The sequence below is a fragment of the Centrocercus urophasianus genome, unplaced genomic scaffold, assembly GCF_019232065.1.
Source record: "Centrocercus urophasianus isolate 14NV4802_14NV808 unplaced genomic scaffold, USGS_Curo_1.0 seq_12, whole genome shotgun sequence".
Taxonomy (NCBI): domain Eukaryota; kingdom Metazoa; phylum Chordata; class Aves; order Galliformes; family Phasianidae; genus Centrocercus; species Centrocercus urophasianus.
In genome coordinates this window covers 11,853,486-11,868,318 of record NW_024884364.1, presented here as the reverse complement: position 1 = coordinate 11,868,318, position 14,833 = coordinate 11,853,486, and the positions used below count along the sequence as shown (strand labels likewise).

At 37.2% G+C, this 14,833-nt stretch overlaps 1 protein-coding gene across 1 annotated transcript in view; it reads left to right on the top strand.

Moving 5' to 3' along the window:
- The first annotated feature begins 3,691 nt into the window (after positions 1-3,691).
- Positions 3,692-14,833, top strand: part of GUCA1C (guanylate cyclase activator 1C) — a 33,581-nt gene continuing 22,439 nt past the window's right edge. Inside the window, exon 1 of the mRNA XM_042810751.1 lies at positions 3,692-3,883. Coding sequence (XP_042666685.1) covers positions 3,692-3,883 — 192 coding nt within the window. The remainder of the gene's footprint in view (positions 3,884-14,833) is intronic.

The window sequence follows — 14,833 nt, the reverse complement described above, 5'->3', positions numbered from 1 at the left end:
ATATTCCTGATGAACAGATTCTCCTCAGTCACCCTGTTTCTTGAAGCCCATGGCTGCTCAGTCCTATAACAAAGTCAATAAATGGGTTTCATGGACTTTTCTCTCACATAGTTGTCTAATTGCCATTTGAACCCATAGCATTTTGTGGCAAGTGAAATTGTTATACTTTGTTCCACAGTAGAATTGTGCAAACATTTGGGGTTTTGAGAGTGATCCTTTGCCAATTTTTTTTTTTTTTTTCCAAGGATTTTTCAAATAATTCTAGATAAGGTGCATTAAGCTCAAAGGAAAATAAGATATTTCAGTTCAGTGACCTGCAGGTTTTTTGGTTACAGGTAAGTTTGTTGTCACTGTAGCAATGGTATCTGCTAAAAATTCGAAATGATTCTGTTTTTCTACATCCTTCAAGTGCAAGTTTCTTGTTCCTGTGAATTGCAGAAATTGGGGATGCATATATATATATATATATAGTATATATATATATACTCTTTGAGAGATTTACTGAAAATTTTCTATGAGGATTATAATGGGGTTAGAGTTTACTTTCTTGAAGCTTCTCTGTGAGAGATCTCATGATGTCTGTCATGATGTCATGTGTTTCACTGTCTGCAATTTTAGTTTTCGAATGCTTCATTGTATTTTCTCCTATATTTCATTGCATCATGCATAAAAAACTCAAGATTAACGAGGCACTTTATCAGAGATGCAACGGCATTTATTTTACAAATGGTATTAGTAATCTTGAATCTCTCCAATGCATCATGAAGGTCTAAGTGCAGGGTGTACTATGGCACAGTGCTGAGAGGTTACAGTTGACCTGTTTTGTTTTTTTTCTATCTGTGTTCAGGGAAAGCTAAGCATATGGGACATATTTGATACAAGCACTACTCCAGCAATAGCTTTCAGTGCGCAACTGTTGATGTTGAGGTCTTTCAAATGAGGAGACCTTGGGAATTAAATTCTGATTTTCAACCTGATGTGTATAAGCTCAGCTTCTTCTTTCCAGGCTGTGTACTTCTTTTATGGCATCCAATTCATTTTTTTCCATCCTTTCTTGTAAGGTTATACATTCTCTAAGTTCTGTCAGTGTCTTTGCTCTGTGTTTCCTTTCTTCTTCTGATTGCTTTTCTCTCTATTACATATACCTGTAGGTCTACAGGACCTACCTCAGAATTCTGCATCATTATACTTCTGGACTTTGCTTGTTGGGTTGTACATATGAGGAATTACAATAACCTGGCTGTGCAGAAGTAGAATGAGTCTGAGAAAATTGTGTTTTAACTAGAGAAGTCTGTTTTCCTCAGAGTGGAAACAAGGATAGTATTAAATTGCTAAAAAACGTTGCCAACATAACCCTTCTATTCTGTATGTACATAATCACTACAAATCACCAGTAAAGCTATTCCAACACAACATGGCCTACAAGAACTCTTTTGAAACCATCTTCTCCTATTTGCATTCAATTCTTATTGCATGTTTTTTGGTTTTTTTTTTTCCTGGACTATTGCACTGCTGTTTCTAGTTTTCTGGCCATTTTGTTTTATTCCTTTTTTAAATTATGTCCTTTGCTAATAAGCATGCCTTGTTTGTTCAGATGCTTATTTTATTAAATGTTAAAGTTCAATATTTCATTCTTTTTCTTATTTCTCAAATACCTTATTTAGCAGAGCTTGATAATTATTTTGAAGAGTTACTTAAAATGTGAATTTCTGTCATTTTAACTTTTGGTTCTGTAAGAACAAACACAACAGATTTAGTAGATTCTTCCATGCCATATGTTTTCAAGGACTGAGTTGGTTTAGTTTGATACTTACATTTATGCTGTCAGTTTTTAGAATTGTGTTTGAAAATGAAAATGTACAAGAATGACTGTAGAATCTTTTATTCAAGCCTTATATTGGGAGGAAAAAAAGTCATGCATCATTTCTGGAAGTTGAAAACTTTGTTGTTTTTGTTTTACTTTGAATGTGCCTGTTATTTTTGCAGAAATGGAAGTCTGAATTATATTTGAGCTTTAAAATGCTTCTTCTTTTTGTTGTATAAGAAATTTAGTAGGTATGCACTTGAAAAATTCTGTGTTGGCATTTTCAGTTTATGGAAATCTTAGATTTGATGACAGAGAAAAGATTGAAGGCTGCTACTTCAAGCTACCTTTTCTTTGCCATTTTATCTTACATTAGTGTATCTCAAATCTTTATTTGCATAAAGACTTAAACAGAACTCAGTATACCAGATGACCAAGTGAGCGTGTATGAAGGCATGCAGACTACTCTTAACTTTGTTTTCCTCAAAACATACAGAGGCAGCTTGGCCCAAGTTCAATCATGCCACCCAACCAGTATGCCACAGCTTGTCCCTTGTGTTGCCTGAAAACTGGGTTTGGTGGCCTGACCAAAGTAGCATTTAATTTCTTAGCAGTTTTGAAATCAAATTTGTTAAAGATTTGCCTCTAGTGACTGTTGCATTGGCTGTTCACAACTAGGCCAGCCTGACTCTTTTCCCCAATGAAAATTGAGCTCATGCAGCCACACATAACTTCATGGGGAGCTGGACTGTGTTCTCCTGCAAGCATATCTCTATGCAAAAAAAGCAACCTTACACTCCCTCTACTGCAGGTCACCTTTCTCCATCTCTACTCTATCAGTCTGCTTTCTTATACAAACCAATGCTTATGAGACCAGGCAATATAAAGTTTAAATGATGTTATCTCCATTAATTTTATTAGTATTCAACTTTATGACAAGCTTTTGTCTGGAGCAGTGGCAGTGGGGGAGATATTTTTAAGACAACAGCAGCTTAGACAAGATTCAGAGCTTGTAGAACAGCTTCCTGAAGAAGATGGCATGATTTTTATGCTTAGCGTACAAGAACTTTCAGTTTCTTCAGGTTATCCAAGTCAAATTATCTTACAGTTTTGGCATTTAAGGTAAAAACTTATATTTGGTCTGAGGTATATACAGTAGTGTTAAAAATGAGAAGTCAGTTGCTATAAGACAGCTGTCCAAAAAGTACCCAAAATATTATCCAAATATTGTAATAAGAATAGAAGAACTATCTGGGGAAGCTTTACTTAAGGGCAGTATTTGAAAATCACCACAGCATAATTTACATGCTTTCTATTACATAAAGACCTTTCAGCTCTTACAGATGCATTATCAGATCTCACAGCAGGACTTGGTCAACACTGTTGTCCTCTAGTATACTCAGTATATGGTCCTTTGTGCTCTTATCCCAGGAAAAGGAAGAATGAGAAGAGAAACTGAGTGCAACCCATACAATCTTTAGGTTACTAGATGTTCTAGTTTCTATCAAGACTCCACAAGTTACTGTAAAGAGTTCTTTATCTACTCTCAAAATCCCTCTGTGTTGCTTACTTAATGTTAGGCACGTCACGTAGCTTAAGCACGACAGTTTCCAACAGCATAATGTGTCCTCATGTCCTCCCAAGGCTCTGCAGACTGACTGTGCACAAAGACTGTGATTAGCTAATAAAAACATGGTGCTCTGAAACTGGGCGCTGGTAATCTTGCTAGGGTGCTATATTTACTTAGTCTATATTGGTAGCACTCTGTAAGAGGTTTAAAGTAGCTCTCAGATTCAGAGCTGGTGTTTGAATGATTGTTGTTGGGAAGCAAGAGTGAACGTTTGGATGAATAAATACTGAGAAAGGTTACTTGGTATGTTTGACACTATGGGTGCTTCTGGGTCAGCCGATGACATTAATGCCATGGAAATTCACCACTGGTATACAAAATTTATGAAGGAGTGCCCATCTGGGCAACTTTGTTTGCATGAATTTAAGCACGTCTTGGATCTGCAAGGACTTACTCCAGAAGCTAACAGCTATGTTGAACAAGTATTTCACACCTTTGACATGAATCAGGTAAGAATTCATTTTTAATTTCACGATTTTCTTATGCTGTACCACTTGATGCATTCAGCAGTATGTCTTACAGTGCTGGTAGTGCTGGCTATTCAGAGGTAATGGAAGTCAAGCTGAAGATTCAACGGAAAACTACTGACAAATAAATGTGAATGTCTGGCAGATAATTTTGAATGCTTTGTTCCAAGTACTTTAGGAAGTATTACTTTTCAGAAAGGGTGGTCAGGCACTGGAATGGACTGCCCAGGGAGGTGGTGGAGTCACCGAGCCTGGGGGTGTTCAAGGAAAGACTGGATGTTGTGTTGAGGGACATGGTTTAGTAGGAGCTGTTGGGAATAGGTGAACGGTTGGACTGGGTGATCTTTTAGGTCTTTTCCAACCTTGGTGATTCTATGATTCTATATATTTTGGAAATAGCATATATTCTATTATGTGCTGAATAATTTCTCACCACTGATATGTGCTGAATAATTTCTCACCATTGAAAGATGGATTTTTATCGTTTTACATGTATTTCTGTAATTTGGAGTTTATTTACATTAGTTTACTTGAAAAATATTTTTAGAGCACTAAGTTTTAGACTGCATCACTCAGTGTTATTGCTTTAAGAATGTGCAACAGAGATGCAATGGGGTTTCTTCCATCACCAGATAAAATGTTTCTATACTCTTTTTGAGCACCTTATAATGGCTTAAACTGGTATCAGTCTATTTACCTTTCCCAAAGACACATTTGTCTAGTTTTAATCCCTCTTCCCAATTTTAACATCCCAAGTGAACCCAAGGGCTTCTAGCAGCTGTTGGTTGTGCTGCCATAATTTGTTCTTCCAACTCAAAGTTCATTGGATTTCTTCTAGCTATGAGACCCATATGGAAAACTGTGCCTTGTTGTTCCTTTCTGAGCCAAAGTGTCATTTTATTAAATACTACAAAAGAAGTGGAGAGTCATCTGTAACCCCTACAGAAGTGTTTGTCCTTGACTAAAATTACATTTAGGCTGAATTGTCAATAGTAAAACAACAATCAAAGTCAGCTTCCAGCTGAAAGAAAGGATGAGCCCATTATGGTGTGAAAACTGATTACTACATAAATAAGTAAAAGCATTATTGTATCAGAAAATTGAGCCCTGACCTTCAGTTACTTTTCAGAAAACCAGAATGTGAAATAAACAGTTCTTCAAATCAGGTTTCTGTGAAGAAGATAACATACCAGTGCAAGACCAACTAGAGGCATCAGGAAACTGGGCTCTTTGTATGGAAAAACTGAGTGAGAGATGGTGAGAAGAAAGCATCTTTTGGAATAGTGTTGCTCCAACAGATATGCTAATAAGAACTTGTCACCTCTGTTGACTTTGGTCCTTATCTTTGAAAATACCCATTCTACTCAGTAAATGGTGAAACCAGTACAGGCAGGCAGTAAGTTAGGTCACAAAACTTAAAGTTGCTCTTTACCACCTCATTTCATTCAGTTTCTCTGAATATTTGTAGCCCTTGAATTACTAAATATGATTGAAACTGTAACAGTTTTCTTCACTTGTTTATAATGCTCATGGTATTGATAATGTAATTATAAAGGATGATTGTTGTTTTTTACATACTTCAAGTATTAAAATCCAACAAATTATAGTTATGGAGAATAACTTTCCATGTCTAGGGTGATTCCATAAGAAAAAAGTATTTTGGCCAAAGCAGCTAGCCACTCAGTATAAGGACAAACCCATTTCCAGAGGAAGGCCAGAAAAACAATCCAAGGGATGGAATACCTTCCCTTTGAGAGCAGGCTGAGAGAGCTGGGCTGCTCAGCCTGGAGAAGAGAAGGCTTTGGGGAGACCTAGTAGCAGTATCCATAGAGGTGTTATAAGAAAGAAGAAGACAGACTCCAATCTATGAAGGGGACAGCTTTTTAAAAATAGGGATGTCTTTTAATTGATTGGTTGTTTTTTACAATCATGGATCACAGAATTTCCTTTACCATCCAAGTAGCTTAGCACCCAAGGAGTAGATTGCTCAAGTTAACTGATGAATGTTAAGTTCCTTAAACTTGTCACATTATACACACATCAAAGTTTTATTGTTACCTGGTCCCATCTAGCAGTCTCTAATCCCCTGTTCTAGTCAATCTATAGCTTTTTACTTACTTGGCATACTTCAGTGAAATTTCAAAGACTAGAAATTTCAACAAATTTGATCCTAAAGTTGTTTTAAAATTGGCAGCTGGGTAGCAGGGTCAACTCACAGTAATTGCCCCACTCATACAGAATTCTGCTTTTATTCATTGTTCAAAGCAGCAGCTGGCAGGAAAAATAATCAGGCAGTTTTCTTTTGCCTGGTGAAAATACAGAGTGGAGCTGATGCACCAGGGTGAAGAGATATAGCAGGAGTAGACAGAATCTACATAAATGTAGCTTTTTTTTGCTCTTCCCAGAAGAGCTTGTTTAATTAATGTTCCATGTTAGACAGAAAAAGATGTTTCAATATTTTATCTATTTGGAAGTCTTCCCCCCATTTTGATGAAATTAAACAACAATTTGGCCTTTAGAGCTTCATAAAATCCCCTATAAAACTGCATATGCTAAGCTCTTAACTTCATTATTTAATAATAAGCTCCAGCTAAAGATCTGATCTTCATTTCCAGTTCTGCAAGATGTTTTAACAGTCTGCCATTAGCTACTGTAATCTGAGGCATAGATTTTATTGTATGTTTTCTTAATTGAGCTGTTGCAGCAGAAAGGCAAGGAAAGGTTTCTTAGAAGGCAGGGTTGTCAGCACACATTTACAATAGCCGTATACCTGAGATTGTGCCATCTTTATCTTTTTGCAGTTGGGAATGTTACTAAAAATGTGACATCTACTCCCAGATAAAAGGCTGTCAAATTTTTCTCCTTAAGCAATCCATTTATGTAATGTAGTAGCTTAAGGAAATGCATTAACTGAACTCCAGTGTTTTCTAACAGTATAGCTACAAAAGATTCAGATGCACGCAACATCTAGATGAGCTGCTACTTAGTCTTAGTCTTCTCTTACGTAAAGTCTTGTGAGCATCTCAATGGAAACCCTTTATATAAGGGTAAAATCCCCCTGGAGTGCATCAAGCCCAGCGCTGCCAGCTGGGCAAAGGAAAGGGTTGTCCTGCTGTGTTCTGTGCTGTACTTCCTCACTCCCAGCACTGGGTGTAGCATTGGGTGCCACAATGTGAAAAAGACAAAGAGGGCTGCAAAAGTGGAGAAGGGTCCAGAGGGCAAAGTGTATGAGGAATAGCTGAGGTCTCTGGGTGTGTTCAGAGCAGAGGAGCTGAGGGGAGACCTGATGGCGGCTGCAGCTCCTCACAGGGAGCGGAACGGCAGTGCTGAGCTCTGCTCTGTGTGACAGCGATGGGGGGTTAGGGACACAGCCTGCACCAGAGGGCGGTGGGCATGGTCCCAAGTGCTGGAGTTCGAGGGAGATTTGGACACTGCTTTCAGACAGAGTTTGGATTTTGGTTGGTGCTGGATGGAGCCCGGAGTTGAACTGAGTAATCTTGGTGGGGCCCTTCTAGCTTGGGTAATTCTATGTTTCTATGAGGAGCTTTCTATCCATGTGCCAGCATTTCATGAGCTTCTCTTCTGGAATTCACACTGGATCTGTTTCGTTTGATGTGATATCTGACGTAATGAATGTTTCCTGTGAAGTCATTCTACAATCTTCAGCCAATTTATATGAAACAGTGACCTGCTGGCATACCAGCCACGTGAAGAGTAATTCATAGGGCATTTTTATGGTTTGCAATGAGCTTTCTCAGAAATGGTATCCTCATGCTGTTTTTGATCATTCTGACCATATTGACGCTTCCCTAACAGGAGTATGATTTATGTGCTATACAGTCAAAATGCATTTGTCTTCTGGATTCTGGTCTTAATGCAAAAATCCAGCTTAAGACTCCCTTCCTTGCTGAGCCAAAGGATCTTATTACAAAATGACTCAGCTCTTTGCGCCTTAGGAAAACCAAGGCTCTCTGCCCTCCTCTTCAGTGGAAAATCAGCCTACCTCATTTGGTCAGCAGAAACTGTTTACTTCTTAATAGAATAAAGAAGTATGTATTTTGTCAGTTTGTGAAAGAAATTTCTTATAAATCAAAATTCTCAAGTGTCATAGCATTTAGAAATGCCAAAAGTTATTCATTATTGTTCAGACTGTCTTGCCTACTGCGATGCAATTCTATTTCAAAGTTGCAAACTGCAGGGATGGTTTGTTTGTTTCTTCTAAAATCTATATGTTACTTTTTCTTCTGCCAGAGGACCAGATTTTGTTTATTGCCATGATGGCAAAAATCACTTGCCAGATCTTTGATGTTATTTAATGCAAAAACAAATTTGCAATCTAATATCTTGCTGTATGTGTTTGGCATTTAAGAACTGAGATTCCAAGCAAATAACGGACATCAGTGTACTGCAAACTTTTCTCTGAACCCGAAATTGCTGGAGGTAGTCTTATCAACTTCCACTTTCTGATACATGCTTTAAATACTCTAGTTTATATCACTGCATTATCTGAGATTGTGTGAACAGAACATGAGTGTTAAATGGATTATGCAAATGAAGCAATTTGATTACACTTCTGTTATTTCTGCTGTTTCAGAATTTTATAGATATATAAGGGCATATTCCTAGTTCTTTTTACCTCAAGATGATGTGGTAAGTATTTAACTCATTCTTGGGTTAGATAGGATCTAAGTCAAATTCAAAGCACGTACTTTAATTGGAGAGTCATGAAGAGTCTGCTTTCAATTAAAATGTTCCTCTCCTAAATTTCACTAGCAGTGATTTATATACTTTCATTCTCATGTGTGAATTTCACCACTTCTCTTACTGAAATAACCTGATATCTCTTGTGAGAGATTTTCAGAACATTTGTTTCTAATGCCATTGCTATCTTCCAGTATGTTCTGTATGGTCTTTCAGTTGGATGAACACGTTCTAGCATACACTACAGTCCCAATATATATTATTAGTATTTTGCAGGATTTGTTTTTCTCCTTGTTTTCCAAAGGGCTGAAAGAGAAGCCATCCAAACAAAGCACATGGCAGCACCATTTAGCTGCTTGTGAAGCATTCAAAAGTTATCACAGCCAGATACTTTCAATACTTTCAATTTTAATAATTTCAATTTCAATACTTTCAAAGTATTGAAAGCTTTGCAAGAGTACCAAGGCTGGAAACCTGAAGCAGGTTTGTGCACAACACAAGCAAAAATCTCATGTCTTCAAGACAGATGCAAGTTGAGCCCTGAGAACTAACTCACTGAGGTGTCAAGGTAGCTCTGGCAAGGGAGAAGTATATGCTTACTGACAAATCCGTCTGGTTCAGACGGATCACAGCGGATGATCCTATGGAGTTTCTATTTTTATCTAATCTAGATCTGCAGGGATCTTTGAGAGGTTTACGGTAGTTTTGCAGCTCCTTGTGGTTCAGTTCTAGCTGGCAGCAAGCCAGGGCACACAGGAGCATTGTGAAAGTATTCAGTGTGGTGTGGATGAAGAAGAAGAGTGGACGATGTTATAAGTGCCAAAGAATCAGCTGATGATTTTGTAGCAACAAAAGACAGTGGTTCAAGAGCTTTATGAACGACTGACCTTCTGAATAACTTGCTCTCCATGAATTTAAGACAACACATGGTTTCTGTGATACAAACCTTCGGACAAACTGATATCTTGAGCAAGTGTTTCACATTTTTTACATGGACCAGGTAAGAAACTTTCTTGGACTATTTTCATCATGAAATGCATGTGTTAGTATGCACAGTAGAAGACTTTGGCCTAGTGATAACAAATAAGAAGAGATAGATAACCAGGATTCTTTTTCTCATTAATTTCCAGTAGCTCTAAAACACTGCTTAAATGGAGAAAACTTGATTTGTTGTATTCTTTCTTATGTCACTGAGGTTATTTAAGAGAAGAGCTCTTCAGAAATCTACCAAATAATATTTGATTCCTTGCAAGTAGGATTGGCCTAGAGTCTTGAAAGCATCAAATTCCCCAATTTCACTGTTGAAATGTTGTGTGAATATTTCTTTTTCACTCTTCTTTTAAAAAATTATTTTCCCCACTGTTTCCAAAGCAAAATCTCTTCAGGCTTCCTCAGCTGCATATTTGGATCATTACAATGAATCTTTTTTTTTTTTTTTTCTTTATCCTATTACCTATTATTATCTGTTTTTATTCTCATTTGGAAAGTTTGTGGAGCAATAGTATGGAATATTTATTTCCTGGGGAAAAAACAAAGAAAAAAACAAATAACCAAGAAGGAATGTGCAAGTCTAATCAAGGGAGGAAGATAAACTTGAATAATTCCATAAATCAGAATTTCCAAGATAATGTTATTTCTTGTAGAAGAGACATTGAAAGAATTGAGATGTGTGGTGAAATAAAGTAGAATAAAAAATAGGATTAGACAAGAATAAAGCTGATACCAGTCTTCTAGGAGAGGAAATAAGAAAACAGTTAAATATATATATATTTAATACGTATATCAAAAGAACAAAAACAAGGTACACATTTAAAGAGAGAGAAATAACTGTTTGAAGAGTGGGAGGAATAAATAATGTCTGATCTCTTCTTAGTATATTAATTCAAACCCTTGTGAAACAGAAATGCAGGTTGCAGAGAAGAAGTATTGAAAACGTAGTTAAAATCTTAGTGACAGACTCATTCTTCACCAGAAACAGAGCTGACACCAGAACAAAAAAAAAGCCAAACCATGTGGGAATAAATGTGGTAGATTCCCAAGCTGCAGTAAGAGGAAAAAGAAGAGAACAGGAATGGCATGTTAGGGTCTCACGCTACAGAGCTCACTTTTCCCCCAGGCTTAGGAGAGCACTTGGACAGGAAGTGCTCATCACTAATTTGCAACTGCTTTTTAGCAGTAGTAACAAACTATTGCATTGCTAACTGCAGCCACTAGGAGATGCAAGCTGCTCGGTGCCTGCTAGGCTTGGGTAAGGCTTAAGACGACAAGGAGAGCATCTCTGATCAAAGCAACGGTACCTAATTAGAGAAGACAACCTCTCCTTTTAATTAAATGTTTACTGATGTCTCTCTCTATTGGCTATATTTTCTCTCTTCTGAAATGCTTAACTCAGTGGATTTTTTTTTTTTTTTTTTTTTTTTTTTTTTTTTTTTTTTTGCTGGTGGGGGAAGAAAATTAAGGATGCTTTAATAGATGAAGTTCTTCCAAATAGCTGTGCTGCGTAGGCAGATAAAAAGAAGCAGCGATGATTTAGAGTTGTTTAAAGAGCTATATGTAACATTACTAACAGGAAAAAATCAATTTGTCTAAGCCAAAATCCTTTATGAAAACAGCCTGTGGCATCAAAATATAATTGGGGTTGGAGTTAATTCAGATATATAACCCTTAATGCAAAGATTTTTGGAACTCTTGAAAGAAGAATTTATTAACCTAAATTGAAAATGATTTTTTTTTAATAAACTAATGGCAGTTACAGGTAATTGGAAACTGATATTAAATTTAATTTTTTTCCAATATCAAGTATTTGATTGGTTTTCCTCAGATTATCACCATATGACTATTTGAGGGATTTGTGGGATCTTTTTGTTTCTTCCATTTGGAATCAGGACAATTCACACTGCTTTTCTGTCTTCAATCAGAACTTACCAGTCCTAATAGCAGTTCCTTGATGCCCTTGCAACAAGGCACAGCCCAAGCCCAAGTTCTTCCTTGTGTCTAATCTAAACCTCCTCTAATACAATTTGCGGCCACGGGGTAATGGCCACAAGTTGTATCAGAGGAGGTTTAGATTAGACATAAGGAAGAACTTTTTCTCTCAGAGAGTGGTCAGGCACTGGAATGGCTGCCCAGGGAGGTGGTGGAGTCGCCGTCCCTGGCAGTGTTCAAGAGGCGTCTGGATGACGTGCTGCGTGATGTGGTTTAGGGCTTGTGGTGGCAATGGTGATGAGGAGACAGTTGGACTAGATGATCTTGTAGGTTCCAACCTTGTGATTCTATGATTCTAAGCTCTTGCCAGTTCAGGAAAATCATTGAATTTGCAGTAGACTCAAAAAGAAACTCTTCCTGAACCTGTATGCAGATCTACCTTAGAAGGATACCTCTATTGGCAACTAGAAACTTTGATGAAAATAAACAGCTTCATAAGGGGCCTCTTATTGTGTTAAGTACAAATTGGAAGTCTACATAAAGTGCCAGAGTAGAATCGTAGAATATCCCTACGTGAAAGGCACCCATGAGAATAGTTGAGTCCAACTCTTGGCCCCACACAGGACCACTCAAAATCCTGTATCCAAGTCACTTTAAAGACAACTGGCCTGAAAAATGGTGCCCTTGGGAATCCTGCTAGTGACTGGCCACCAGCCTGATGTAACCTCTTATCTTTCAAATGAAAACAGCTGCACTACAAATGGTTCTGCACTAAGTATAAGATGTTATATCATTATGCACGGTCTGCTGGTTATTTATAGACCTTGGTGTGCTGTAGTGTGTAGCTAACCAGATCAGCAGAATTGTATCTCTTAAGTGTGTAATTTAATGACAAAAAAAGCCTAGGCTAGACTACACACAAAGTAAGCACAATTGCTTATCTCATCAGCTGCACATGTATCATTGTATCATGTATCTATTCATTCTATATCACATGTATCTATTCTTACAATCTCCATGTCAGGAATAACCGTAGATATTGTAATAGTAGTATACAAAGGGATCAAACACAAAAGGCTTCTGTAGATGTACTTTTAAATGGTCACTGCCTTCTGTTTTAAACACAATCCCAAGAAATTCATTGTACGTAGGCATATAATAGAAGGCATAGAAAGAACTTCGTTAACTGACAAAGTTGTACTGCTGCTTGATTGGCATTTTCATTTAAAGAATAATCAAGTAACTACACCTATCCCTACATACTTTGATGCATATACCATGGTTTGAAACCATAGGAAACAGTGAAAACCCTTCTTTTCCTGCTCCTGATGCCAGAGTTAGCAGGAATTTAGCGAATCCTCTCCTTCCTGAAAGAGAGATTGGAGCTTATGTCCTGCTAGAAACCTGCTTCACCAGCAAAGCTTTCTTGTTTAAGAAGGAGGTGAGAAAGGGATGAGAAGTAGCTATATGCATGTGCGGAGATGGCAGTGATGGTGGAAGGTGACAGGATGGAAAAAGGGAAGTATGCTCCTAACTCAGACGGCTAGACAGGGATATGAGAAATTTTGCAATGTGGCTTTCCGTGGTGCTTTGTAGGTAGCTCCCCTTTACAACCCAAACAAGCAGTGACAGATGCCTTGTGACGATAAACAGCAGCTGCAGGTGTCTATAGGCTCTCAGTAACAGTACAACATCATCTGATAGCAGCAAAGCACAAGGAGGAAAAGGAATGCAAGAAGAAAAAGAGAGGCAAAGTCCAGCAGCAAAGCCAAATCATGCAGGAGAGAGAAATGGCACTTTTCAGAACAAATGGCAGGTAAGAATTGTTGAGGAAGGAAAAGCATTGGTAAGAGCCTAAATGGATTAAAAAAATCAAGAAGACAAATAAGTGAATAGGCAAGGGTGACACAACTTTAAGATAACAATGTGATTTTTATTCAAGTGCATTTAATGCTTGGTAATTGCTACTTCAAGCACTAACAGCTGTCATTTTTTGTCTTACACTTCATATAGGTAGTATTCAGTTGAATATATCACAATCTGAAGATGTGTGACCTTGTTTCACAACACAAGGATTCAGTATCTGCTCTTTACAATTGCAATTGCCACCACTTTCGTAATACCCAAGTGAGAAAGAATGTCTTCTTTATTGTTTTTCTGCCATTTTTCTTATCAAGGTTGTTCCTGATCACCCTGTTGTGAAGAGAAGAACAAAAAAGAGGAGCAACCACTATTTTTAACCTATGTCAAAGGAGCTACTTTTTTTTTTTTTTTAATAATTTGTAAAGAAATCATATAGCATCATCCCTTTCAAAACTGATGAGATTTAATACAATTTTCAGAGCAGGATTCATGAATCTATTTTTATCTTGTTGTGTCATATTTGCCTACAGAGACAATTTTGCTTTACCTACAGAGTGTATTTTCTGTGTGCCTTGTGTTCTTTCAGCTTTGCAGCAGTCTGTTCTGGAACCAGTAATCTTTATTATAGGACTGTCATTTTCAGTGCAAGTGCATGGTCTCCCTCTTACTGGTATGTACTTCTTTCTTAAATCGTAAAACATTGTACAAGCTCCAGAAAGCTTCTTGCCATCTCCAGTGTAGATTTTAATAGATATTGAAATTTTATTTTTGTAATTTAGCATCAGTTCATTTTGAGACAGATTGCTTATTTGTAATTGCTTCACTGGGCTTCCCACATATATATACACATGGTGGTCTCTATATCCATTGTTTTAGTGCTTTTAAGATGGCTTTGCTATATTAGTTTCTTCAGCTCAATTCTTTGTTGTTATGACATTTTTCCTTTTTCTTTTTTCTTTTTTTTTCTTTGATTATAAAAGTAGAAATGTTCCATTGCCATTGGCTTCAGGAATAGGCAATTTCTGTGGAACTTCTACTATCTCAGCACACACTTTGTGAGTTTATTAAGTGCTGTCAAACTACGCAGCAGGCTATAAATTTTTGCCTTTTTGTGCTCCATAAAACTCACTTTTTTTTTCTTTTTTCTTTTTTTTGTCAGGTGTAATATTAGCTATTATATACTGCTCCAGTCCCTCACTCGGGGTGAAGGATGCTGTGAGAGTGAACTATAAATCAGATCTCTCTTTCTTCAGGCATTTTTGCTGTCTTTTACAAATATTTTAGTTATTGTTATTAAATGAAAACAGGTAATCCTGAAAACAAGTATTAAAGTAAACTTGGAATGATTTTAAAGTAACATTTCCTTACATGCTTTTTATGAGAAAGTGCAAAATCTGACAAAAGTCTGACTTCTAAGGCCCTATCTTTAAGTCAATGCAGAAG